General features: G+C 44.6%; 1 protein-coding gene across 3 annotated transcripts in view; it reads right to left on the reverse strand.

Moving 5' to 3' along the window:
* The window catches only part of RPTOR (regulatory associated protein of MTOR complex 1), a 290,490-nt gene that overhangs the window by 53,008 nt on the left and 212,365 nt on the right, over window positions 1-25,117 (reverse strand). For all 3 annotated transcript variants that reach the window (XM_075071909.1, XM_032797289.2, XM_032797288.2), the window contains 6 exons: window positions 23,812-23,952; window positions 23,161-23,319; window positions 13,581-13,699; window positions 5,514-5,617; window positions 4,130-4,313; window positions 1,964-2,074 (listed from right to left, as the gene is read on the reverse strand). In XM_075071909.1, coding sequence (XP_074928010.1) covers window positions 1,964-2,074; window positions 4,130-4,313; window positions 5,514-5,617; window positions 13,581-13,699; window positions 23,161-23,319; window positions 23,812-23,952 — 818 coding nt within the window. The remainder of the gene's footprint in view (window positions 1-1,963; window positions 2,075-4,129; window positions 4,314-5,513; window positions 5,618-13,580; window positions 13,700-23,160; window positions 23,320-23,811; window positions 23,953-25,117) is intronic.

Below are 25,117 nucleotides of genomic sequence, written 5' to 3' on the forward strand. Positions count from 1 at the left end.
GGTGAGCTTTCGTGGTGAATACCCCATTGTGGTGAGCTTTCGTGGTGAATACCCCATTGTCATTGGCAGTCTTGGCAGCACACGTTTCTTTCCCCCTGTGCTGTCAGTTCCAAACCCCCGCATGACGCGTCTTTGGAAAAACAGTGTTAATCTGCCGTGAGATCAGCATTAGCCATCTCCCCTCCACACTCAAGGGCTAAGTAAATACTGATTTTCCCAAGCAAACAATTTGAGGCTTGCCAACCACCCATTCTAATTTATTGCCCCTTCTGCAGCCACATCTCCTCACCCTGTCCCCACATCCTCACCTACGCACACACAAAGTCCTCTGTCTGTCTCCGGCCCGCGTATCTCATCATCACAACAAATTCCACTGCACCCTTTTTCCTTGCTGTAATTGTAATTTCTTTTAAGTAACCAAGGCTGCGGGAGTTTTTTCTGGGAACTATTTCAGATCCTCAGTTGCTGTCAACCCCACTTTTCTGAGATAAAGGAGATTTTACAAGATGCCTGTGAGTAGGTCACAGCTCTCAAGCTATACTCAAGTAAGCAGGGTCAAATCTAACTCAGAGTGGAGGACATGCTCTGCTGACACTGAGATTAAATCTTCATTTAAGGCAGCATTCTCAACTATTTCCTCCGCTTGTTTTAGCATCAGCACAGCCAGAAATCTAAATGCAAAGGTGGGAAGAAAGTCCAGTCTTTGCCCTTGCTATTGGAATACAGGGGCTTCATTACATAGCAAAAGGAGAGTGACATTTATTGTAACAAACAAGTTGTTTTCATTATTCTTGTTCTCTGGGCTGGCAGGGAAGAATGATTAATCGCCAGCATTTTCCCAGGAAAGTTAACCTGAATACACCCCAGTGCTGCCTGGCTCAGAGCAAGATCATTTGTTGTCACAAGCACACACAAAACAAAACTTGCTTTTAAAGAGGGACTTTCATCCTGCATGTTTGTGAGGATCAGTTAACATTTGCAAGGTACACCTAGTGCTAGGGAAGTGTTAACTCCAGTGTAATGACGTCACTCCTCTGCTTACGACATGTATCTGTTATGGAAATGATCGCAATGTGACAATTCAGCATTATAACTTTGCTATAGAATTAAGCAAGAAGGCGGCGACGAGTGGGGAGGGAATAACCCCCCTTCTGAACACAAATATCTCAGGTAACTAGTAAGGAAAGTTATGGGAAAAACACACAAAATACTTAATTTGACATGGACTCTGCTGCTTTGAAACAAGTCCTCAATCTAGGAGACATCTGTTGTCAAGCTCCTTTGGCTGAAAGCCCCACGACCAGGAGCTGCCCCCCCCTCACACACACACTTTAGAATCTGTCCTCACTGTTGGGGCATCAGTGCTGCAGAATTTAGTCCATGGCCAGGTTACTTTGTTTAGTGGGAGACTGAATTTTTGTTTGTTACTCTGAGTTGTGTATGTAACTTGTGCTTCTCGTGGTGGATGTAACTGGAGCACCTAACTGCCACTGTGCGATGCGTAACAATTCAGTCACAGCATCAGCATGTGGACGGTTATTGATGGATAATACAATGCTTTGGAAGCTGCAGCCATGCTTAATCTTCACAGTAAGGCAACGCTGCTCAGCTGACTGGACCAGTGGCACCAACAAGCAGACCCTCCCAACATACCGGCACTCCTACTCACATGGGCTTGGCATAGCTTTTACTTCATACTGTGGGGCCCTTTCTCTGGTAACATTCCACTAAATCCTTCCGTCCTCTGATCGTCTCTCTGTTCCTCTGCCCACATTTTACAGGCAAGGTGGTTATGTGGATCAAAAAAGAAGCAGGGAGGGTGGTGTGAGAGCAACGCTCTCATTCCATAGGATGAACAGAAAAGGAATGACAAGGGAAGGGATAGCACATTGCACCCACATTTCCAAGGGGTCAGCATCCTAGGGCAGTGATTCAAGAAACACGAATGGAAGGAGAATATTACCTTCATGACTGGTTGAGCAAAATATTTTGCGCTCCAGTCACAAAATCCTGTCTGCATTGTGGCCGAAATGAAGATTTTGTGTCCAACAGCATCATCTGCATCATCAGTGGTCTGCCCAGGAAGAGAACACAGAAGTAAACATTTTCTGTTAATGATGCTGTACACCCCCCATTAAAAGTGCTGGCTCTCTTCCCAGAGCCCACGCACAACTAATATCATAGGTCAGCTTCAACCACGTAGAGAAATTGAGCAGATAGATGCTGAAAGGCGCTGCCGAGATACGAGATTGTGCACACCACAGTTCGGAAGAACAGCTCGTCTGTTAGCTCCTCAGGGAGACCATCGAGACACTACACAGGACATAGCATGGGCTCCAGTAATGATTCGGGCCTCTGGGCATGGCTATTTTGTAAGTATGAAGTAATAGCACTGGCTCCTTTCCATGGCCTGTCTGGAGTCTAGCATAGTGCACAATTGGGGATAGGGAAAATGATTCAAGAAAAAACTATTGGCCCAAATCTCAGAACAGGGGCCAGCATACATACAGGCATAAAAAGGGTGAAAAGGCATATAGAAGAAAGAGGGAAAGGACCCTCTCAAACCTCATCCAGCTCATTAAAGATGTGTCTGTCTTTGGGACTGGATGGCTGAGGTGGCTTCGTAATGGGATACACCGAGTTTCAGCTCTAATCTGCTGACTTGAATCTGGTTCCTCCTGCCTGGTAGTGTGCCAAAGGCATTACCATCTGACTGCTGTGCAGTGGCTTATGGGAAGTGAATTGTTCGGGGCCACTCCAATTCCTAGTAGCCAGCTGTCCACACCACAGAGAGCATCATTACAATTGGCAGTCTTGGCAGAGAGGCCAAGGACTGAACAAGCCATGGAGGCTGAATTCCCCTCTCCTTCCTGAGGTGGTTGGTCCTGCTAGGGCATGGAAGCAGTAATGCTGCTGACTGGGTTGCATTCAGTGCAGAAAGGAATTCAGTCTCCAGGTCTGACCATGTGACACTTTCTACACACACCAGTGAGTGGGGCTCTTCTCCTTCCCCAATGAAGCTGCTTCCCCCATTTTTCTCACATGTGGTACAGTCTGGCAGCCTCTGCTAAAAAGCCTCCAAGGGCTAGAGATCCAAGTTCAGAGTGAAATGAATTGGCTTTGCGAAATGACGTGTGAAAACATGCCTAGCACCTGCCTGGCTCTAGCCAGTGCTCGCAGTATGCAAATCCCTCACTGACCCCAGCTCTTACTCATTGGGCTTCCTTCTGCAGTCAGACACTAAAACAGTCCTGCATCCTCTCCCAGAGGTGGCAGCTCTGGTCAAATGGATTTAGCATGGGATGGGGGCAGCAGTTCCACTGGGTTCCCATGGGCTGCATTCCCTGCTCCTGCCACTGATGCAGAACAAGTCACCACCTGTGTGTGTCAGGTTCCCCATTAGTGAAGTAGGGATAATTAACCTGCTCATCTTGAAAAGTGTTAAATAAGGACCAAGTATTGTTTGAGCATCAACCCAATGAACCCTTTTGGCACTGAACAATGAAAACTCTAGATGCTTCTGACCTGTGTGCTTCTCCACTGCAGCCAGTATGGACTGTTGTTCTTTCTATCTGGATGGACTTGATGTAGAACACATGCATATTCTGACAGGAGCAGAGGGATTATGAAGATCTGAGTGCACCATGACCTACAACTGTGCGACAAGGGCTGCTCCTGTGGGGCCCACCAACACTAAAGGTGCTTGTTGTAAGGATCTGACATTCTCTCCTGAAGTAAAGGAGAGCGACTGACTCCTGGCCTCTGAGAATTTCTCTGAAACTTTGTTCATTAAGGTGAGGTAGCAGCCTCAATTTATGTAAAGCAACTGAATGTTTACAGGACAATAAATAACCTTTTCCAATTAAACACTTCTCTGAAGCAGCAGCAGCAGCAAGTAATGTCACAACAAGAGCCACAAAGCGACATTTATCCTGGAGATGAAGAAAAATAATCAATTTCATTTTTTACTTTATTGATGTTGGCAGGATTAGAGGAAACTAAACCGGAGTCAGTGGCAGCTGCAAAAAGCAAAGAAGAATATTTAGAAAGTAGGAGAGCAAAGAACAGGACATGTGACAAAAAGTACACAAGGTAGAGGGGTCATGGCCAGTAGAAAGATCCATTTTACCTGATCTGGCCCTTTGTCAAACATTTTCCTCGTCCTGGGGAACTGGTGGGAGTGGGGGGTGTACTGGACCCCAAGACTGCCTACATTTGAAGGTCTTACAGATGGGAGGTCCCGGCTGACTGGTGGTTTTGTCACGTCATTTGTCAGGCTGGAGATGCTTGTGCTGGTAGTTGGAGGAGACCCTCTAGTATTGGGAAAGAACACAGGGATGAACACAGGACTCACCCTCACTTTCTGACCAAGCTGATGAACATCCACTGAAATTCAGGCTTCTCCGGGGTAGAATACAACCAAATAATGGCTTCCACCCCTGAGAAAGGACCAGCTTCCTACAAAGTAAGCAAGGTGGAAAATCCATCTATTGGGAGAAGACTAAGACTAGAGTATAAACCTGGGTGCTGGAGAAGGGCATGCCCTCAAAATCATTAACTGTGCCACCTCTGCATCGTTCCTTGCAATTTTTTTTAATTTTAAAAGGTACAGGTTTGTTCTTTTGCTTTTTAGGCTCTACACTTCACTGCCATCTCCCTCCAAAATAAAAGTGAGTCTTGGCTGCTGCGCCAAACCTAAATTCAGGTCTAGAGATTTAAACAGCTATGCTCACCGGGGAACACTGCGGTTGCCATGGTCACAATGATTCATATGAACACAGGTATGGCGCCTTACCCAAGACATGTTAACAGTGATTCTAGCTCACCAAGGAGTTCAGGGATCATGTCAGCTCATGACAATGCTGCAGAGTATAAGGCAGAGATAACCTGATGTTCTCCCTGTTCCATGGCCAGTAACAAACACATGGCTACAGAATTTTTACTTGTTTGTGTCCCCTTTCCGCTGTGAGGTTTTCTGGCATGACGTTTGCAAGGGTGCGAAGTCCAAATGGCCAGTTGTTGTTTTCCACTGGGAGAGAGGCTGGAGTTAGGAATAACCACAACAGAAGCTCATTTCGAAAGCCCACTTGCCTATGTCATTCTTGCCCTGGATCGCTTTAGACACAGCCTCTGCTGTTGATCCTCACCATTTCAAAGTGGAGAGCAGACAGATCAGTTCTATAGGGAAATGTAGGTCCCATCTACCTCAGATCAAACCAATGAGGGATGAGAGCATGAGTATTTGTCCTGCTTTCTCCACTTACCTGCAGTTAGTGTGCCAGGCTGTTCCTCATCCTGATGAGGGTGCAAGAGGAAAATCCCCAGCGTCTTACAGGGATTTCTCCTTTACCAATGTTTAGAGGAAGACCAGACAGAAAGCTGCTGAGAGTTCTGCAAGTTTCCCATCTGTGTCTCAGTTAACTGGGGTAGCTGAATGGCTTGTGGTGGGGAATGAGTGCCCAAATCCACTCAGATGTAACTGGCAAGGTAACAACACTTAGGAGGCTACTTACCCCACTTGGTGGATGTGCATGCCCTTGTTGGTAGGGCTGGCTGGGGCAGACTGCGTGAGGGAGGAGCTGTCAAGGATGCGCTGGGGGCGGGCATTTACTGTTGCCTAGGAAACATCAAAATATTCCACAACTGAGAGGGTGCAAACATCAACTGCAGTTATTTATTCTCTAATAAAATCCCATGTCACCGGTTAAATATGGTTAAACTCTTAACAACGTGGAGTTTGATAACGTATATTAATGACTCCTGAACAGTTCCCATCCAATCACTATTAGATTATTAAATCACTTGGTCAGTCAGGAAACATGTATCCGAAAAGGTCTTTCTGATACTTACTGGGAAAGGCTTTTAAGTGATATGTAATCCTTTCCCATAATTAAATTACCATCTAAGATCTGCACTAGCATTTGTAAAAAGCTGCCAATGGACAAGCAGCAAACTCGGGGATTACCCTGCAGCAACGAGATTTTTCTCTCTCTCATCTCAGGATAGAAGTGCTGGATTTCCTATCATATTCAAAATCTACCCTCCTTCAAGCAAAAGTTCCAATCTAGATTTCACACTCCTGAAAGAGTTTTCACTGTAAGTACAGCTGCTACCCAAAGATTCCTCCTATGTTCTTTCCTCACCCACTTCCAGGTCCTGCATAATAATATTGAACTTCTACACCTTGAGCAGTAAGGGGACCAAAAAAGGCCACCATGGCTAAACAGAGTAAAAGAACTGGTTACAAGCAAAAATAGAGGAAGTCAAATCTTCTTCAAGAAAATAGAAAGAGGCATAAACTCTGGCAAGTCAAGGGTAAAAGTATAATTAGACAGTATGAGAAAGAATTTGAGGAGCAACTAGCAAAATACTCAAAAATTAACAGCAAAAATATTTAAAGTACATCAGAAGCAGGAAGGCTTCTAAACAATCAGGGGGGTCACTAGACAATCAAGATGCTAAAGGTGCACTCAAGGAAGACAACGCAATGGCGGAGAAGCTGTATGAATTGTTTGCATCTGTCTTCATTGCAGAGGATGTGAGGGAGATTCCCACACCAGAGCCGTTCATTTTAGGTGACAAATCTGAGGAACAGTCTCAGGTTGAGAAGTCAGTAGAAGTGGTTTTGGAACATATTGATAAATTAAACTATAAAAAGTCACCAGGACTAGCTGGTATTCACCCAAGAGTTCAGAAGGAACTCATATATGAAATTGCAGAACTATTAACTGGGGTATGTAACCTGTCATTTAAATTAGCTTCTGTAACAGATGATTTGAGGATAGTTAATGTGATGCCAATTTTTTAAAAAAGCTCCAGAGGCGATCTTGGCAATTACAGGCCAATAAGCTAATTTCAGTACCAGGCAAATTGGTTAAAACTACAGGAAAGAACAGAATTATCAGACACAGAGATGAACACAATTTGTTGTGAAAAGTCAACATAGCTTTTGTGCAGGGAAATCATGCCACACCGATCTATCGGAATTCTTTGACAGGGTCAAACGTGTGGACAAGGGTGATCCAGTGGATACAGTGTACTTGGATTTTCAGAAAACCTTTGACAAGATCCCTCACAAAAGGCTTTTAAGCAAACTAAGCAGTCATGGGATAAGAGGGAAGGTCCTCTCATGGATCAGTAACTGGTTAAAAGACAGGAAACAAAGGATAGGAATAAACATTCAATTTTCAGAATGGAGAAAGATAAACAGCTTTCTTCCCCAGGGATCCGTATTGGGACCAATGCTGTTGAACAAATCTGTAAAGGATCTGGTAAAAGGTGTAAACAGTGAGGGGCAAAGTTTGCAGAAGATACAAAATTACTCCAGATAGTTAAGTCCAAAGCTGACTGCAAACAGTTACAAAGGGATCTCACTAAACTGGGTGACTGGGCAGAAAAAAAGGCAGATGAAATTCAACGTTGATAAGTGCAAAGTAACGCACATTGGAAAACATAGTCCCAGTTATGCATACAAAATGATGAGGTCTAAACTAGCTGTTAAAACTCAAGGAAGAGATCTTGGGGTCAGCTCTCTGAAAATATCTGTTCAGTGTGCAATGGCAATCAAAAAAGCAAACAGAACATTAGGGACCATTAGGAAAGAGAGATAGTAAGACCATAAAAATGCCCTTTATAAATCCCTGGCACCTTTAATACTGCATGCAGTTCTGGTTACCCATCAAAAAAAAAAAGATACATCAGAAATGGAAAAGGTACAGAGAAAAGCAATGAAAATGATTACAGGTATGGAACAATTTCCATATAAGGAGCTATTAAAAAGACTGAGATTATTCAGCTTGGAAAAGGGAAGACTAAGAGGAGATATAATAGAGGTCTATAAAATCAGCATTGCTGTGGCAAAAGTGAATAAAAAAGTATTATTTACCCCTTCACATAACACAAGAACCAGGGGTCATCCTGGATAGGTCCATCAGTGGCTATAAGCCTGGATGGGCAGGGATGGTGTCCCTGGCCTCTGTTTGTCAGAAGCTGGGAATGGGCAACAGGGGATGGATCACTTGATGATCACCTGTTCTGTTCATTCCCTCTGGGGCACCTGACACTGGCCACCGTTGGAAGACAGGACACTGGGCTAGATGGACCTTTGGTCTGACCATTCTTATGTTCACCCAAAGAAATTAATAAGCAGCAAATATAAAGAAGTACTTCTTTACACAATACCCAGCCAACCTGTGAAACTTGTTGCCAGAGGATGTGGTGAAGGCCAAAACTACAAGGATTAAAACAATAAGATAAGTTAATGGACGACAGGTCCATCAATGGCTATTGTCCAAGATGGTCAGGAAGGCAACCCTGTGCTCTGAGTATCCCTAAACCTCTGACTGCCACATGCTGGGACTTGACGACAAGGGGGATCACGTGACAATTGCCCTGTTCTGTTAAATGCCTTTGAAGCATGTGGCATTGGCCACTCTTGGAAGACAGGATACTGGGCCAGATGGATCACTGGTCTGACTCAGTGTGGCCATTCTTATGTTCTCATGTACAAAATTTCACCAGAGGATCTCAAAGCACCTTACAAACATGTAGCCTTACAACACTACTGTGAGGAAGGTAAGGGATATATACAGGTCACTTCATCCACCACTGAAATGCAGCCACCCCTGGAGCAAAAAGGGTCACTGGTTAACAGTGTTCAAAAAACAGTTCAGAACGGGACAGTTCTGCAAGAGAAATGATTTTCCATCCAGCTAAGGAAGGCTGGCTGTAGCTTCAAGTGCCAGCCAGAGGAGGGACAATGAGGAAATCAATAGCAGCTGTCTCACCTTCCCCAGCCTGAGCATGCTGCCAGCCCAGGACAACCACCCCCCTTCCAAAAAAGGGAAAAATCTTCAGTTTGCTTAGAACCTCAAAACTCAGACCCCTCCTGCTCCTCCTTTTTAACATACCTGGCTCTTGCATGCTGGAAGTGCTTTTAAGGGACAGAAGAGCCACTGTGCCATCAAAAACCTGCTGGAACTAAGTACAGCAGTTCATGCTATCCCCGAAAAGTCACAAGGCCAAACTACTTTTATCGCCTCTTGAAATACCTGGAGATTCTGCACTGTACAATGGGGCAAAAGAATCAGGTCCTGGATAACAGAACCTCCCAACTGCAGGGGTTTTTATCCAGTAGAAAGTATGCTAACCATGAGAAGATCAGGGAAGTCACAGAAATACAAGACAGGTGAACAGAAAGAGCTGTGTGCATGGTTTGCTGGGATCCATGCAGTCAGTAAGCATAAAAGGCAGATCTCGCACCCAGTGGGAACAGCAATATCTGCCTTTGCACTTCACACACACAATTCACTGTGGACCCAAAACTGAGGCACTCGTGCTTGAGAACACATACTGCCTCTGTCCTGCCACTCTTCTTTGAGGGAGCCAGAGGATCTTTAGGCAGTTTCAGCTTTCTTCTTTCCTCCCTTCCCCTGAGATGACCTAGCAGAAAATTCACAATGTCAATTGCTTTTAGGAGAATCAATCCCTCTTGAGTGTCACAGATTTGGCTCCAAAGGTACATGAGCGGTCACGATTCCGTTACAATACAGTACAGCCACATGCTAGCCAAACACAAGAGCAGCTGCTGCCAAGAAAGCAGGCAGTATGTGCTCTTAGTAACCAGGCCTGGCACTGAGCTAGCCTACCGACATGGTCTGAAACAGCTGCTTTCCCATGCTACCTCCCTTCTCCATTAGACACAGCTGCTCTAACATCACTGCCTTCTCTGCAGTGCAAATAAAACCTTCTGGCACTTAGGCCATTATCTGGGACAGGGAGAAGGTCACATGATGAGAGTGGAGGGAGGGTAGAAGATAACTAGTTAACCAACTATATATAGTCTATAATTAACTAATTTAGTAACAAAAGGTCCATGGTTTGAAGAATTTTGCAGGTAGGTTTCTCTCATCACAGATGGCTCAGGTCAGCTTGGCTCTAAAGAGAAGCTGAAGTTAGACCAAGCCATACACAGCAGGGATATGAAGTGAAATGAGTTACACAAAGGACCCTCCCTTTTCTTAAAGGGGAACAGAAATCCCTCTGTGCTAAAGTATTGACCAAGTCCTCCAATTTCAGGGCCATGGTTCAGTGATACAAAAATACAGCTTGAAATAACCGACTTGAGGCACCTGCTCTCCTACCCCCTCTTTTGGAGGTTTGTTCTTGTAGTATTCACATCATATCCTTTTTGGGCGGGGGGAGGGGTGGGAGAGGGATGGTAACATTGAATAACAATGTCAGCTAAAGAGAGAGAACTGCTTGTTTATGCAGGGAAGTGCCTGACAAGGAGGGCATGTTACACAGGAGTAACTATCAAGGTGAGTGAGCCTCAGGCCTTCCACTGAAAATCGCTGGATGAAGGAACCTGGGAAGGAGCTTCATTCATTAATCATGATCAGAGTCTTCAAGGGCCAGCATCACTCGCTGGGCTCTCATTCTTTCAATTCAACAGACACACCAGAAAACAAGTTTGGGTTTTTTTGAGGCGGAGTTTGGAAGGAAAGTTCTTTCATTCCAATTTATTTTTTAAATTCAATTGCTAGGCTAAAACCAACCCAACATGAGTACTAGCAATGCCTAATCAGCCCCAGAGACAACACTGTGTATTTCAATGCTTTTTAAAAATCAAATTTAGCAAAATTATTCTGATTTAAAATACTGTCGCGGCAGTATCCTAGTCTGAGACTTCGAGTGTGGCTTTCACATGCCCGTGACTCTCACATTCCCTCAATGGACTATGCCTCCCTACGTCTCCAGAATACTGTACAGTATTCTGTTCTCTGCAGGTTCATAACCCATGCCCATCGCAGTGCTAAGTACGTGCCTTCCAACAGTGAAATGAGTGTCTAGCATCTGTCCTGTACAGTCCAGCTCAAGAGGAACAATGGACCTGTGGCAATCCAGTATTCAAAAGGAGCCCGTTTTTGCTCATCCAAAGCTCTGATCAGCACATTAAGGCTTCTGACAAATAAGCCTAAACTCCCAGGACTGCTGTGGCTACATGGAAGAGAAGAGAGAAAGTGTGTGCCGGTGGTGGTGGTGGTCGGAATTCTCCAGACAATCTTCTCTGAGCTGAATGTCAAGACATTTTCAAGGGCACAGTGAGTTCACCGGCTATTATCCAGCTCACCTCTAGCCACTGCTGGGTGTTTAAGAAAATACATTAAAAAAACCTAAATGGTACAAACTCAAGATTAAGCTAAAATGGAAATTCAATGGCAAGAACTCCATTTAAATAACTTCAGGGCCTCCAGGATCTGCCTCAGCTCACAAGAGTGGGTACCTGTGAAGTTAAGGTTGTAAATCCTGGCAGGAGCCCTCGTGGTGGGATTTATGGGCATAATTAAATGAGTCAGGGCCAGATCTGACCAGGTATTTGCAGCCTTAGCTCTCCATTTAGATGGGTTTTTAATAAGACCCTATATGCTAAGTTCCTTTTTAGGAACCAGAGAAACCATTTTGCATTGAGAGAAGTGGGAGTGGAAGGAGACCCACAGTATCATGAGGCACTAAGAACCAAACTCCCTCTACCCACATGGCTGCCTGAAGCACTGCCATCTGTGCATGGACAGATTACATACACTGGCACTTCCTCAACCTTATGGCTAAGGGAGGGGAGAGAGAAACTTGGCAAAAGGTCAAGTATCTGCAGCTGAAAAATCCTTGCAAAGACAAATGCTTCAATTATTTAGGGTGTAAAACCATCTGAAACATCACTGCCTCTGAGACAGCACAAGGGCCATAGAGCAGTCACCTGGGAAGTGGACCATGAGATGTAAGAGGTTTGTGCGCTCAAGCTGCCGAAATCCTCAGTGGACAGCCATTCCATTTCACAAACCTGTGACTCCCCACCCTCCTGAGCAGCAGCTCTCCACTTCTCAATCAGCTGTGCACGCACTGATGCCCAGTGAAACTTGGGCTGCTCTCATGATCATGAGAAGGTTTTACCAGCTGCCTTTGGCCCTTACTGCAGCTTCCTATCCTTGGAAGATGCCTGGGATTTAGGGTCCTAGGCATACTGCCAGACAGAAGATAGGGGACCAGTCAGCAAACCAGGATATCAACCCCCAAAATACAGAATTGATTGTGGCCTCCAGAGAAACAGGAACTTGGACCTAAGCCCTGTGGCACTTGACAGAGCCTTAAAAAATTACCATGAAAATTTACCAGTCCTGGCACAAAATTCATTGCCCACCCTGACACCATAATGTTCAAAATTGCATGGCTCTTGCTGCCTAAGCAGCATTGTACTGTGCTAGTGAAGATGTTTAGAGGACACAACCACCTCTTTGGTAATGCTCATGGAGCTCTTTTTATAGCAAGAGAGTAAGAAAAATAGGGAAGACAGGAAAAGGAGAACCTAGATCTTCAGTATGCCCACGCCAATCCTATAATTTTAGCAGAACCAGAGCTTCATTTTGCAAAGAGTCTAATAATTACCATGATGTGGTCCAGAAAGGGGAGCCTGAAAGCTTTAATTTCGCCCCCTTATCACATCTCTGAATTTGGGATTTGACAATCTGATGCACAGATTTATCTGGCACCTAAGTCACGAATGGAAGATCTCAGTTCACCACCTAATGGGTGAAGTTATTCAATATCCAAACAACCACAGTGCGCAGACTTGAAGTCTGCAGGCTGACCCATGTGTGTATTCAAAACAAGTAACGAAGGGTTTAAATTAAGAATTATCCTCTTAAGGGAAAAATGGATTTAAAGCCGGAGGTCTCTAACACTGAATGGTGGATGCTGCTGCTGACATCTCTTACAGCCATGCTAACCCAGGAGCTCAGTCAGAAATCAGTAAGAGACACCATCTTGCTTTCAAATGGCTCATGGTCTTAATGTTGGAGCAACCGTGAAGGTGGAATCCCGATGTGGGGGGAGGAGTGTGTCTAAATGGCGTTCCAGTGCAATCCAGTGGGGGCTGTTGGTGATTAGAAGTACTGAAGTGGCCAGGTGCTTGGTTTCTGGTGGAAGGTGAGGGTTGTTATTACAGCTCCCTATGCTGGCAATTCAGGAGTACGAGTGACCACAGGGTCCAGGGATTTCTCATCATCCTCGCAGGATGAAATGTGATGAGCATGGTGATTAAGGCCAGTATTGAAGAGGTGAGGAGTGGGAAGGGTGTCTGCATGCAGACTCACATGTACTAGTTCACCTGGGTTGGAGAGCCGTTGTGGCTTCAGTCTGCAGGCCAGTCTCACTTGCATAATCTAGATCAGTTTGCAAAGGGATAATTTACTGAAGTAGCTGTATGACATCACCCAGGGATTGATCTACTTGCTAGGCAAGTAAGCAAAACTCAGTTTTTAAGGCCCCGAGCTAATAATAGCATCTCTGAAAAAATTCCAGCCTCTTCCCCAAATAGTCTTTTTTATTTGGCTCGGAGTTTGTCTGAGTGTTTTAGTTTTGGAATGTTAAAGTTCCTTCTCTACCATTACTGTCCTGGCTACGATCACTTCCCATAACCTTCCAACTGGGCATATGCAGATTCAGTCTACCCACACTTTGCCTGAGTATGAAAAACCCCCTCAAAACATAAGAGCTTAGAGATACATGAAGACTGGCAGTCATACCTTGTAGGCAATGCTGTTGAGTACTTTCATGGCCACATCTGAGACATCAGGGTAGGGGTCAGCAGCCAGATGTAGAAGGACTCTCCAAATTTGGGTGTAAACACTATTGAAAGAAACTCCTAGGACAGAAAAACATGGAGAGGACACAAAAATCAGAACTGCAGTCACCCCCAGGCCTCTGGTGTGGACTAATTTCCTCCCAAGATATGAGCTGCTCTTGGACTTTACAATGGCAGTTAGAGAAGATCAAGGTAAGCACTCAAACACAGTCCAAGAAATAGAAGAAAATTCTCAAAGTGTGATCCCTTTGGGCAGTCTGCAAGGGGTACAGACACACAGACAGACAGAATATCTGCCCGGAATTAGCATCCAAAATACTTATTTTCTAGTCCCCAGGAGTAAGTCACTTGACCATCTTGTCCTAAGTCTACTCAATGGGTAAGAAGTCTGGAGTCTCTCTGAACAGATGCATTTATTAAAATCCTTTTGCCCTATTAAAGGTTAGTTATGCAGCTGGTGCATTCAGGACTTTATACATCCCTCAGGTGTATTTAACATCTAAATGCTAATAAGAAGGTATCAGGGCTCTTTATTAACTTCCTAACTGTCAGGGTGGTTAAGCACTGGCATAAATTGCCTAGGGAAGTTGTGGAATGTCCATCATTGGGGATTTTTAAGAGCAGGTTAGACAAACACCTGTCAGGGATGGTCTAGATAATACTTAGTCCTGTCATGAGTGCAGGGGACTGGACTAGATGACCTCTCAAGGTCCCTTCCAGTCCTATGATTACAGGGTGGAAGGTTGAGTTAATCCTTCAAACTACATGCACTGGGAGGGAGCGATAAACACACCTTACACATCAAATAAATAAGAGTTTGTATGATTGAGAAGGCTCTGGTGAACATTTTATTTGACTGGTTTTAGGCACATTAGCAATTTCTTTTACATCTCCTACACCATTTGCCATGTACTATGGTTATAACATTGATCTTGGGAGCAGAGCCATTTGAGAGGTATAAGGTAGGTGCTGTAGTTACAAAAGGGAACTAAAATAGGATTTTCAAATGAGTCACAGTGAATTGTAAATGGTGTGGAAAGCTGTCTCATTTCCCCATGTGCTTCCGGAGCATCTAAATATAAAGCTTTACCTTAGGAAGATGCAGTCCCTTGGTTGACAAGCAAGCACTCTCCTTGGAGAGCTTCTGTACCTGACACTCAGGCCAAGAAAAAATAGACGCTGACAGTTCAGTTTTGAACTCAGGCCCACAATGGAAGCCAAATGCAGTTACAAGCTTGAGCAGTGCACAGACGACACTCTTTTCCATATGCTTCTCTAGGTTACACAAGGGAATCTCCCTTTTGCCAGAAAAATTCACCATGATGTGACAGGGCATTCTGCAAACTGCAAGGCAGCGAGTAACTTCCATGGCCTCATACAACCTGCATCCCACCAGAGCCCAAGGGATTTAGCAGAGTGATGGCTATTAACACTACCAAGAGCTGCGTATGCAGATCTCTCGGCTCTACACTGTTGACAACACCTTTTGAACAGTAACATGCTGGCTAGTGGGACTGTGGGCTGTCAGTATATTAAACTGTCACAAGCTTTCCTCACTCCTCCAATACATAGGGTTCACACAGGATCGTCACCAATCCTGGAAACAATTTGGGGCTACACAAAGATGCAACAATGTTAAATTTGCCCTTAATGATGTAATGGCAGGTGCAAGATGAGCCAGACTACAAAAAGGTTCATGCTCCATTTTGCCTCTATGTTTGCAGAGGCCATAACCAAAAGTGTTCAAAACCAGGCAACACACTGATACACTGGGTGTAAGTTTAGGGGAATAAGGGCTAGGTGGCTCTGCTTGGTGACAGGGAAGAATGTAGCATGTCTTCCACTTCTGCACATCTAGGTTCAAATTCTGGCTTTGGCCATAAGGCAGAAATGTATACCCACCCTTAGAAGTTGTTTAATCATATTTAAAATAAAGAAAAATCATCAGAAAACAAAGCAAGTCTCTGCTCTGGAGAAGGCCAGGCCTGCAATCCCGAAGATAATCAGAAGAAGATGGCAAAATGCCTGTCTGTGTTTGCCAGGCTACAGGCCACTGTTAGACTGAGTTTTCACAAGCACCAAATTCACCTTGAAAACAACTCAAACAAGACAGATAAGGTGATAAAAGCCCGGGGGAAAAGTGTACCATTCACTGACACAGCCAGCCAGGTACTACTGCTGCAAAGGCTCCCTGGAGCCTGCTCAGCTTTCTGCCTCCAATGCGTTTGGGTCTGTACTGGAAGTTACATAAGGGCTGCTGGGAATCTAAAGGGTTTGGTTTCTTTTAAAGAAAGAGCAAGACAGAGGGTGAGGGGGGAGGAATGTGGGAGCAGAAGGAAATCTAGTTTTCAGTATTTCCAGCCCCTCTGATAACGCCCTCACTCATGACGCAAGCAGGAAGAAAACCCCCCAAGACATTTTTTAAATATCTAAGCTTTGGGGGCGGGAGGAGGACTTCACCAGTGCAATTCCTCATTCACTCAACAGCTTCTGAAAAGAACAGAGGGAATTTCTATAAAGGCTTTTTCGACTCATTAGAGTTAGTGTTTGGAGGTGCGTTCCCTTCCCTCACTACGGTATTATTATTTTTTTCCTAACAAAAGTGTTGCTCATCGAATGGATTCAGCTGAATGACGCATCTGACAGCTCCTTGTTAAACCTGAACCACCTGAGTCAGTGTGATAATGAAAGGAGATACGGACAGCAGGAGGGAACAGTGGTTTCATTTCACATAATGGACTACAATAAAAAAAACCCACAAGACACAGACAAAGCACTAGGAAAGTGGGGAGAGTTAATTTAAAATGACAGCTCTGTTAATTAGTTGGACTGATTCAACACTGGTTAAATAGACCTTGCAGTACAGATTTACAAAACAATTCCTTTCAGCTATGCACGTCAAAAAGAAATTGCCTTTCTTCACTGATTGTTTTGGTTTTGTACGGGGGTGCATAACTCTTCATTCAATTTAACAGCAAACATCAGGGCAGCACAATTGGTTTAGATCTTCAACCTTGCAACCCGAGTCCAGCAAGGGCACATCTGTGCAGCACACACAAATTAAAACATCAGTGTCTTTATTTAATCTCTTCCCTTGGTTTGACTTTATCAGGTTTCTTGCCTCTTTTAAATACTGCAGTGATTCTAAACCTGGAGCTAAAATATGAGATGCAGTCCACACCCCACAAATTGACCAAAACCTCAGCATCTGTGCATTTTCGATTGGAGACAACAGCTCTGATTTTTTTTTGAATGTTCTTCCTGAAGTGAAAAACAAGTTTTGGACTGACACATACAGCTGAACTATTTCAGACTGAATAGTGAGGGGTGTATGGGGATTCTGATACACAATTCTCGTCACTGTTAATCCCATCTCTGCATTGTAATTTATCTCCCACCTCCCTCTTCTCTTCCCATGAGTAAAACATAAGATCCTGTGAGACCTAGATTCGGATAGAGAAAAGATCTAAAATTCTGATGGTTCTGTGAACTCTACTTCAGTAGGTGTGAGTGGCAGCCCAACTCCCTAGGGGCAAAATACTGCATGACAGCAGTTGGAGAATTAACACTTCTTGCAGAGATCACATGGCTTACAGGCGGCACCCTTGGTCTATTCATAGGTAAGGCTACGAGTCTGTTACAGAAGTCACGGATTCCAAGACTTTCTGGGATCTTCATAACTTCTTCTGGGGCACGGCTGGAGCAGCTGTCAGCCCAGGGGCTGCTGGAGCAGCAGCTGCTGGAATGGCTGACCGGCAGCCAGCCCCAGAGCCACCGAACAGGTGACTGGCGACCAGCCGTAGGGCCCGCGAGAGCAGTGGTCCCTGGCCACCGGAGCAGCGGCTGGGGTTGGGTCAGCCCCACTGGGGCTGGAGTATCAGTGGTAAGCCCTAGCACAGGAGCAGCAGGGAGCTGGACCAGCAGCAAGACCCGGCAGCACTCTGTTTGTCCTGCTATCCCCAGGGTATTTTTAGTAAAAGTCAGGCACAGGTCATGAGCTTCCCTGAACGTTTGTTTATTGCCTGCCACCTGTTACTGACTTTTACTAAAAATACCCATGACCAAATCCTAACCTTATACCTAGGGTATCCTGAGGATACCTCCCCATTCCAGCCTCTCTGGACCCTCTGACTGTTGTGCGCCTACTCTCTGAGAGTGCAGAGGAGCAGTTGTTCCCAAGGCTAAAGCTGCTCTAAGATGAAGCTGGTGATGGAGTCCTTATAAACACTTTCCCAAAATACATGGCAATGCAGAAAAACGCTCAATGGGCTAGTCCCAGTGACATAGGGGGGAGGTGGCTCAAGACGGTTGCCAAGCCCAAGTTTTCCCCACTGCTCTGTGCAGTGCAGTCTGCACCACAGGGAAAGCTAATTTAAAGTACCTCCCCAAGAGCAACCCACACAGCAGAGCATGGGCTTTCTGATGCTTTGCTAATCCCAGAGGAGACTCGAGGAAAAAGGTTCGTGCCCTCAGGATGGAGGTAGTTATGAGCACAGTCTACAAAGGGACCTTCAGAATCCACCACCACTAACCCTAACCCTAACCCATCTCCCTTACACATTCGATTGGGTGCACGGTTGTGGCCAAGACAACTCAGTTTCAACAGCTGGAAAAAAAAAAATGTCCTGCTCTACTCCCATATTCCATGCATTCCAGCATTCCCCACCCATCCTCGCATTCCTCACTGTCCCACTGGTTCCTCACTTACACCTGTGTCCTGCCATTCCCAACCAGCCCATCTCACTAGGCTTCTCCATATTCCTTAAGTAGTGTATGGCATGCTATGGAACACACACCAGCATATTTATTGCATAAACAAGTGCAATATTGCTTAAGCCTATGAGTGGCATTTAGTTTTCATATAATATAGTCAGTATCTTAGTTTACTATTTTATACTTACTTACAATATGGTCATTGTTGTCAGCTAATTATTGATCAGTGTAAATGTGCACTTACAAGATTTTAAATGAATTGTCTAATTGCAAATTTAAGTCCATTGTCAGTGCTCCCACTCTCAAGATCTGTCCCACTCTATCCCCTCACTCTCCCATTTGCCTATGGTCTGCCCCCCGCCTTCCCCTCGCAGTCTGATCACAATCACCTCTGACTGTAACTGTTGCTGTAAGCCAGTCCTTTAGGAGGGGTTTTGAATGGCATGGCACAGTCTCCTCTCCCCATCCTAATTTAATCTTATAACTCTCCTACTGGAAAACGAAATCCTTCTCCAGCATTTTATTGCTCCAGGTTTCTCCTTTCCTCTTTGATGAATGCGTTTGGCATTATCTTTCAAGCAATGATCTCCACTTCACCATGAGACACAGCTAATGAGGGCCTTTAATCACAGCATTTGGATAAGAAAAAAAAGTTATCAGTCTCCTGGCACCCAAAGCCAATGTCTAATTTCTCTCTTTTTCTATTTAAAGAGACAAGATTAATGGCTGGTGGATCTGGCTGTGGAAAGGGCTGCAACAGGTTTAGCCTCCGCCCCAAACCGGCTATTATAACCAAAAATTCTTCCTGCTGCCAACTTAAGGGCAATGGAAGGCCAGAAGCAGATGACTCTCCTGCCCAAAACTACCCAAGGGACAGTCACCTGCCAGAACCCAGCTCATCTTGTGAACTGTACAAGCACAGCCCAAGGACTCACTCCTCTTTCCTGGATTGCCTCTCAGAGATATTTGAAGCAAAATAAGAGGAAAATGTCAATCCCAAGCACCTTGTAGCAAAATGGCACAGGGTGCGAATGAGGACTCTTTAATAAAGCATACTGCAATTGAGAAAGAAGCCCCTAAATGCTAATGACTGGATGTGTGTCTGAAGAATGTAGATGACAGAAAGTTAAACTTTAGGCAAGAATGATCTGTATTTCTTAACAGTAGGGGCTGAATTTTTTTAAAAATGGATTTGACCTGTTTCTCCAAAAAAATCCTTTTTCATTTCTTCTCCTTTCTCAAATACCTGGCATGGCCACAGCTATAAAACCATTGCTCCTTCCACCAGACAGAGGGGCAGGCACTGAAGAGCAATGTCAGGTGATTTCTCAGACAGGGCAGATGCCAAGCAAGGCTCTTCTTTAGTTTATACCCATCCCTCTGAGCTGGACATGGTATCCATTCTTTGTTGCAGCTTAAGGATTTAAGGAAATAACCCAGAAGGAAGATGAACACAACTGGCTGCCTCTAAAAGGGGCTCAAAAAAGAAAGAGGATGATGATGTTGTAATAACTGGGCCTACAAATTGACCTGCACTGTAAACTCAACTGTGAGAAGTGAGTGAAAGTTTCTAAAGTGTCATAATAATCTCGAACAGCAAACACTGATGGGAAAAGGGATTAAAGAGAGACAAAGACTGAATTAGTCTAAATGCAAAGGTCTACTAATTTAACTCAAGGACTGTGTTAAGATCATGCCTACTAAACATGAGAAGTGCGAGACCAGAAATTAATGGACTAAAGTTGGTGTATCAGAAATTAGCCCTCGCTGGTGAACAAAATAATGAGGGGATGGGCTATTCCACCCATCTATCCCTTTTGGGGACCATAAAAAAGACTTTTTGGGAAACAATACAGACGAACAGATGCAAATGCTAGCTGACAAAGATGAGAGAGAGGAGGAAGAGGGATGCAAATTTCTCCATTATGGCTGCCATCCCGACCCTCTCCTGGGACCTGAACCACCTTCAACTTGATCCTGAATGATGTCTGTATAAAACTAGGCCAGAGAGAGGGTCTCAGATGACACTGTCATCTCCACGGGCTCTCACTAAACCCTGAATATCACCTGGGTTGAGACACATTGTCACACACCCCTTTGTGTGTTCTCTTCCTTCTCCACCTTATTCGTTTTCGTTCCTGCCTCTCTCCTTTTGCCTTGTTCAGTAAGCATCTGGGTTAGCTGGCCAAGGCTACAGCACCGCTGTAAGTCTACGGCCAGAGAGGCAGATAAAAGCAATGCCCTGAAGGACTTGACACTGGTACGAGTTTGCCAGGGCTTGGAATGGCTAATAAGACCATCTGCGATGCCTGTGTTTCTCCAGCAGTGAGGCTGCAAGGCAAAATCAACACAAGAGATAGATTTGTGTCTTTGCTGTTCTTTTCTCTTCCCTCTGACGTATGCTTGTCTTGTGCCATCTTGTAGGAACATCAGCAACACCACCGGCTTCTGCCCAGCTCAACTAACTTCTCCTTTCCCCAAAAAGACAGTTGTTACCATGTTTAATACCTACTAAGAGAGTATCAGACAGGGGCTTTTTCCTTAGACACTCTATATTTAAAAGGAGAGGGAAAAGGAATGTTGGCTAAGTGAAAGGCTTACTTCGTACTCTATATTTCAATATCTTTAACTGGTTTTGCTTCTTTGCTGAATCTTTAGTAAAAGATTAAAAGGATTTTTAATAATGTGTTCACCATGGTACTAAGCAGGCTCAGGTCTCTGTATATCAACCCCCGAACCTTGTTTAACTCTATTTAATACTGGACAGTGACGGGGTCATTTTAACACCTTTGACTCTTGGGCCCATACATTCCATCTGAGTTAACAATCGTCCCAGCTGGCCTTGTCAGTTCAAGGACGGACACTACAGGGTCAACTCAACCCCTGGCCTGCTGCCTGGCAACGGGTCGCCCGAACACGGTGGGCAGAGTTGATGAAATTCTGAAAAAATCTTTCCCTTGGGACCTAGCACAGAGCAGGTTGAGAGACTGCAATTCTTTACCAGAAATGAAAAAAACTCTAGCTTTAAACAGGCAAATACTGAAGGTAATGGGATTCCGTGTAAGTTATGAATTTTAAACACTTCTATAAGCTATGTCGTTTACAGCTGGATATGAGCTCTTCCTGTCTGAATATGAATGAGGAAGGCTTTGGAGAGCCGCTTTTTGTTTTCTTAAGTTTCCCTCGCTCATCTCCAGCTCATTTCTAGACTCTTTCTCAACTGTGCTGTAAAGATCTTCTGAGACACAAACAAACCATCAAGCAGGCTGCAACAATTTCCAGTGGAAGGATAGGCAGGAGAGTCCAAGTCAGAGAGGAGGCAAGGAAAGGGAGCTAAGGTTTTAACCTGACACAGGGACAGCAGCATTGTAGTGATCCTGCTGTGCACAGACCAGGGACATTATCTGTTATGTCACATGACTGGATTGTTCAAGAGTCTAACGACACTTTATTAGGATGGGACAAGATTCATTTTAAACTGCCTCAAGTGGCTGGGGACCCTCCAGTCATTCATTAATGGTCTACAATAGATGCCAACTGATCTGCCTGGCAGCAGAATCCCAGAATATTTCTAGTATTGGAGTGTGGTGCATAGGGTTTTCATTCACCAATTTGCTACAGGTTATTACTCCTCCACATGACAATGGTAGAGAGGGATTTTTTAAAGCTAGAAGAAGATCATGGGCCCCACAACTGAACGTAATGGAAGGTTTTGAGCCTCCTCCATCATTTCTCTGATGTGCACTTTCTGCAGCCCATGGAGCAAGCGTCCGTTTCCCACGCTGGGACCCCTGCATGTTAGCAGCTGTGCTCTTACCACACCAGTTTGAAAAGAAGATCAGCTAAAGAAAAATGCTGCTGCAGCTATCGGAGATGCCTAAAAAAGCCATCAGAAAAATGAACTAGTTTAGTGCAGAACTTCCAGTCAATTTTATACAAGAAATGCCAGACTACATCCAACATGTAGATCAAGCATGTGCTGTGGAAACGCAAGTCCATTTCCCTTCCTCCTTTGCTAAAGGCACCAACATCTCAACTCTGCAGCATTCGGTATATTACCAAGAGGGCAGAACAGGACTGTTAGCTTTAGCGCTCTGCAGGTCAACAGATGCTGCAGCTGGTGCTCTCCCCCACCTTTCTCCAGGAAGATGTAGTTGGGGTGGTAATGGATGTAAAGTGATCACCTATGATACTCTGTTCAGAGCTCATTTCTGTGAAATGCCAAGTTGTCTTGCCAACTAATTATGACAAAGCCAGGGTTCTTCCTTCTCACCCCCATTTAATAATGTATAAATGCACTTAGATGGAAAATCAACTGGGTAAGGCTTCCTCAGAGGTTAACAAGGTTTGAAGACTGTGCTATGTAGCAGACTAAGCCCAGCTTACATGAAAAGCAACTGAGGGCAGAAGTCCATGCCACTGAGCCCAGCTATCAGGTCCATGGAATGAAGGGCTTTCCTATCCATTTCCAAGCCCATGAAGTTGCAGGGGCTGTAAGATTTCAGTAGATGCTACCCTTTTCATGCTCAAGTTCTTAGCAGGAATCCTACCATTTGTAACACAAGGTAGGGTTATAACCACAGAAATGCAGCTATGTAATTGCTACATCCCTTTCCCTGCCCTACTCCACAAGATCTTCAGGTTAACGCCCTCTCTCATTTCTTCATACAATCCCATTCAGATAGCATGATGGCATGTACCCATAAGGAGAACGCTTGCTGTTACAACAAGACCTATCGAGAACCAAAATCAGAGGAGGGTAAAGAAAGCAGGAAAAAGCAGAGGAAGGTAGAAGAGCCCCTACTCACCGATCAGTGAATTCAGTGAGGAGTAGGAGCTAACTCTTCTCATCTTGTCAATGGTCTCAAATGACAGGATATACTCTTCATTCTCAGGGCTGCCCAAGGTGCTGCTAGCGCTGCTGCTGGTGCTGAGATTCCCAGGAGAAAATGCAACAGAGCTTCCAGCTGCCAAAAGGGAAGTGGGGAGAAACAAACACAAATACTAGCAAAAGAACAATTTTGCTCAAGCATCAACTGATTGTTATGAACCCTGTGACATTCAACAAGTGAAGAGAAATTCCTCTGGTAAAGCAAATCCACCAAGCCCTCTTTCTGAACACTGAATATTTAATTAGAGGGTAAGAATCAAGGCTTCAGTAGTGACTCAGACTGGTGAAAACCACGTGCATCAGAAGGTGCCTTGGTTGGTCTCCAGTAACTTATAAAGTCAATACTATTGAACAGAGAATTTCAGCCTGTTAGGGTTAAAGAAAGGGTTGCTCATATCTCCCCTCGGGGCTGGCAGCTAGATACCATGTGATAACACCTAGTCAGCTCGAGATGCTTTCCACGTGAGATTTCACAGCAGGGAAGAACTGGCAAAGGGACAAAATAAAACAAAGTCTCACGTGAGACAAGAGGTAAGGAAAAATGAAAGAATCTTGAAAGCCATCTTACATTCTTCATTCAAGCTGAGGTTCTGCAGAGACTTGTTCAGGTTCCTAGCCGTGGTGACTGCTCGTATGTTCCCATAGGAGCTGACGGAACGAAGTCTTGGAGTACATGGACCATCTCGCACTGGCGTCAAACTCCCACACTCTGTGGGGACAAAGTTTAACCATTGTATACGCCATCACAAGGGAGACTGGGGAGCAGCCTTCCCACAGCAATGTAGTGTGAACAATTTAAAACCAACTACTGATAAAAAGGGTGCTCAGTCACTGCAAGCTGTCCTTAAACAAAGAGCAACTTATGATAAAGGGCTGGTATCTTTACTCCCCCTGCCCCAATCCTCTCTGCTCATACAAAGGACAAAGACTATAGCTCCATGTTTCGTGATCTGTAGTCCTTACATATTCCATACGCTAGGCAGGGCCAAGCCTTGTCAGTCCCTGACTGAAAGACAATAAGAAAAACAGGTTGCTACCCAGGTGGTGGTTTTGGTGATTCTTCCCTCCAAGCCAATACCAAACTAATGCCCAAACATGGTCCTGGAGGGGACATCTTCTAGATCCTTAAGTCTGAATTGCTGATTGCTTCTGCTCATTAACAATCTGGGAACATTCTTCATAATAAAGGGTTATTTAATCCTGGTTTTCCTGGCCAAATTTCACTTCATGCCTTGAATACCTGCAGTTTCAACTGGAAAAGTCATGCTTCATTCCCATTCCTAACAGTACATACATAATATTACTGCTACAGAACAGCTGTCCCATTCCACCACAGCGACGGGGGCGGTGCTTCTTGAATATCCCACTTAGAAAGTATTTTGGCATCCTTCTGGATGATGAAAAAAGTGCTATGGAATTATAAGGGATGATTATTTTCTGCAGTAAAAAGGACAAATGGGGGGAAACTAGTTCTCTAATATGATTCACTACTTCAGACGAAGAAGTGATTAATTACTCATTGAAGAAATAGTTCATCTTCTCTTCTGCAAGTTCCTGTCGCAACAGTTCTGTTATTCCTGGTGAGTTCCAATTTATTTAATTTCTAAAAAATGAAGGGCCAGCAACAGTTTCTCTAGAACCTTCAGTTCCTCAAATGAAGCAAAATACACAAGGAAGAAAGGGATGGGAAAAAACAGCACATCAAGCACCGAAGAGCAGGATCACACACCAAAGGCTTTGGAGCATGCAGCCCCACTGCAGCAGGACACAGCAATATGAAGGTCTTCACGGTCTTCTGTCTGAGCCTCTTAAGTAACAAACAGTTGGACTGGCTCATTGCAGAACAATGAGGATTCTCCTTGGCAGCATCAATT

This window comes from Chelonoidis abingdonii, chromosome 13, assembly GCF_003597395.2.
Source record: "Chelonoidis abingdonii isolate Lonesome George chromosome 13, CheloAbing_2.0, whole genome shotgun sequence".
NCBI classification, from domain to species: Eukaryota; Metazoa; Chordata; order Testudines; family Testudinidae; genus Chelonoidis; species Chelonoidis abingdonii.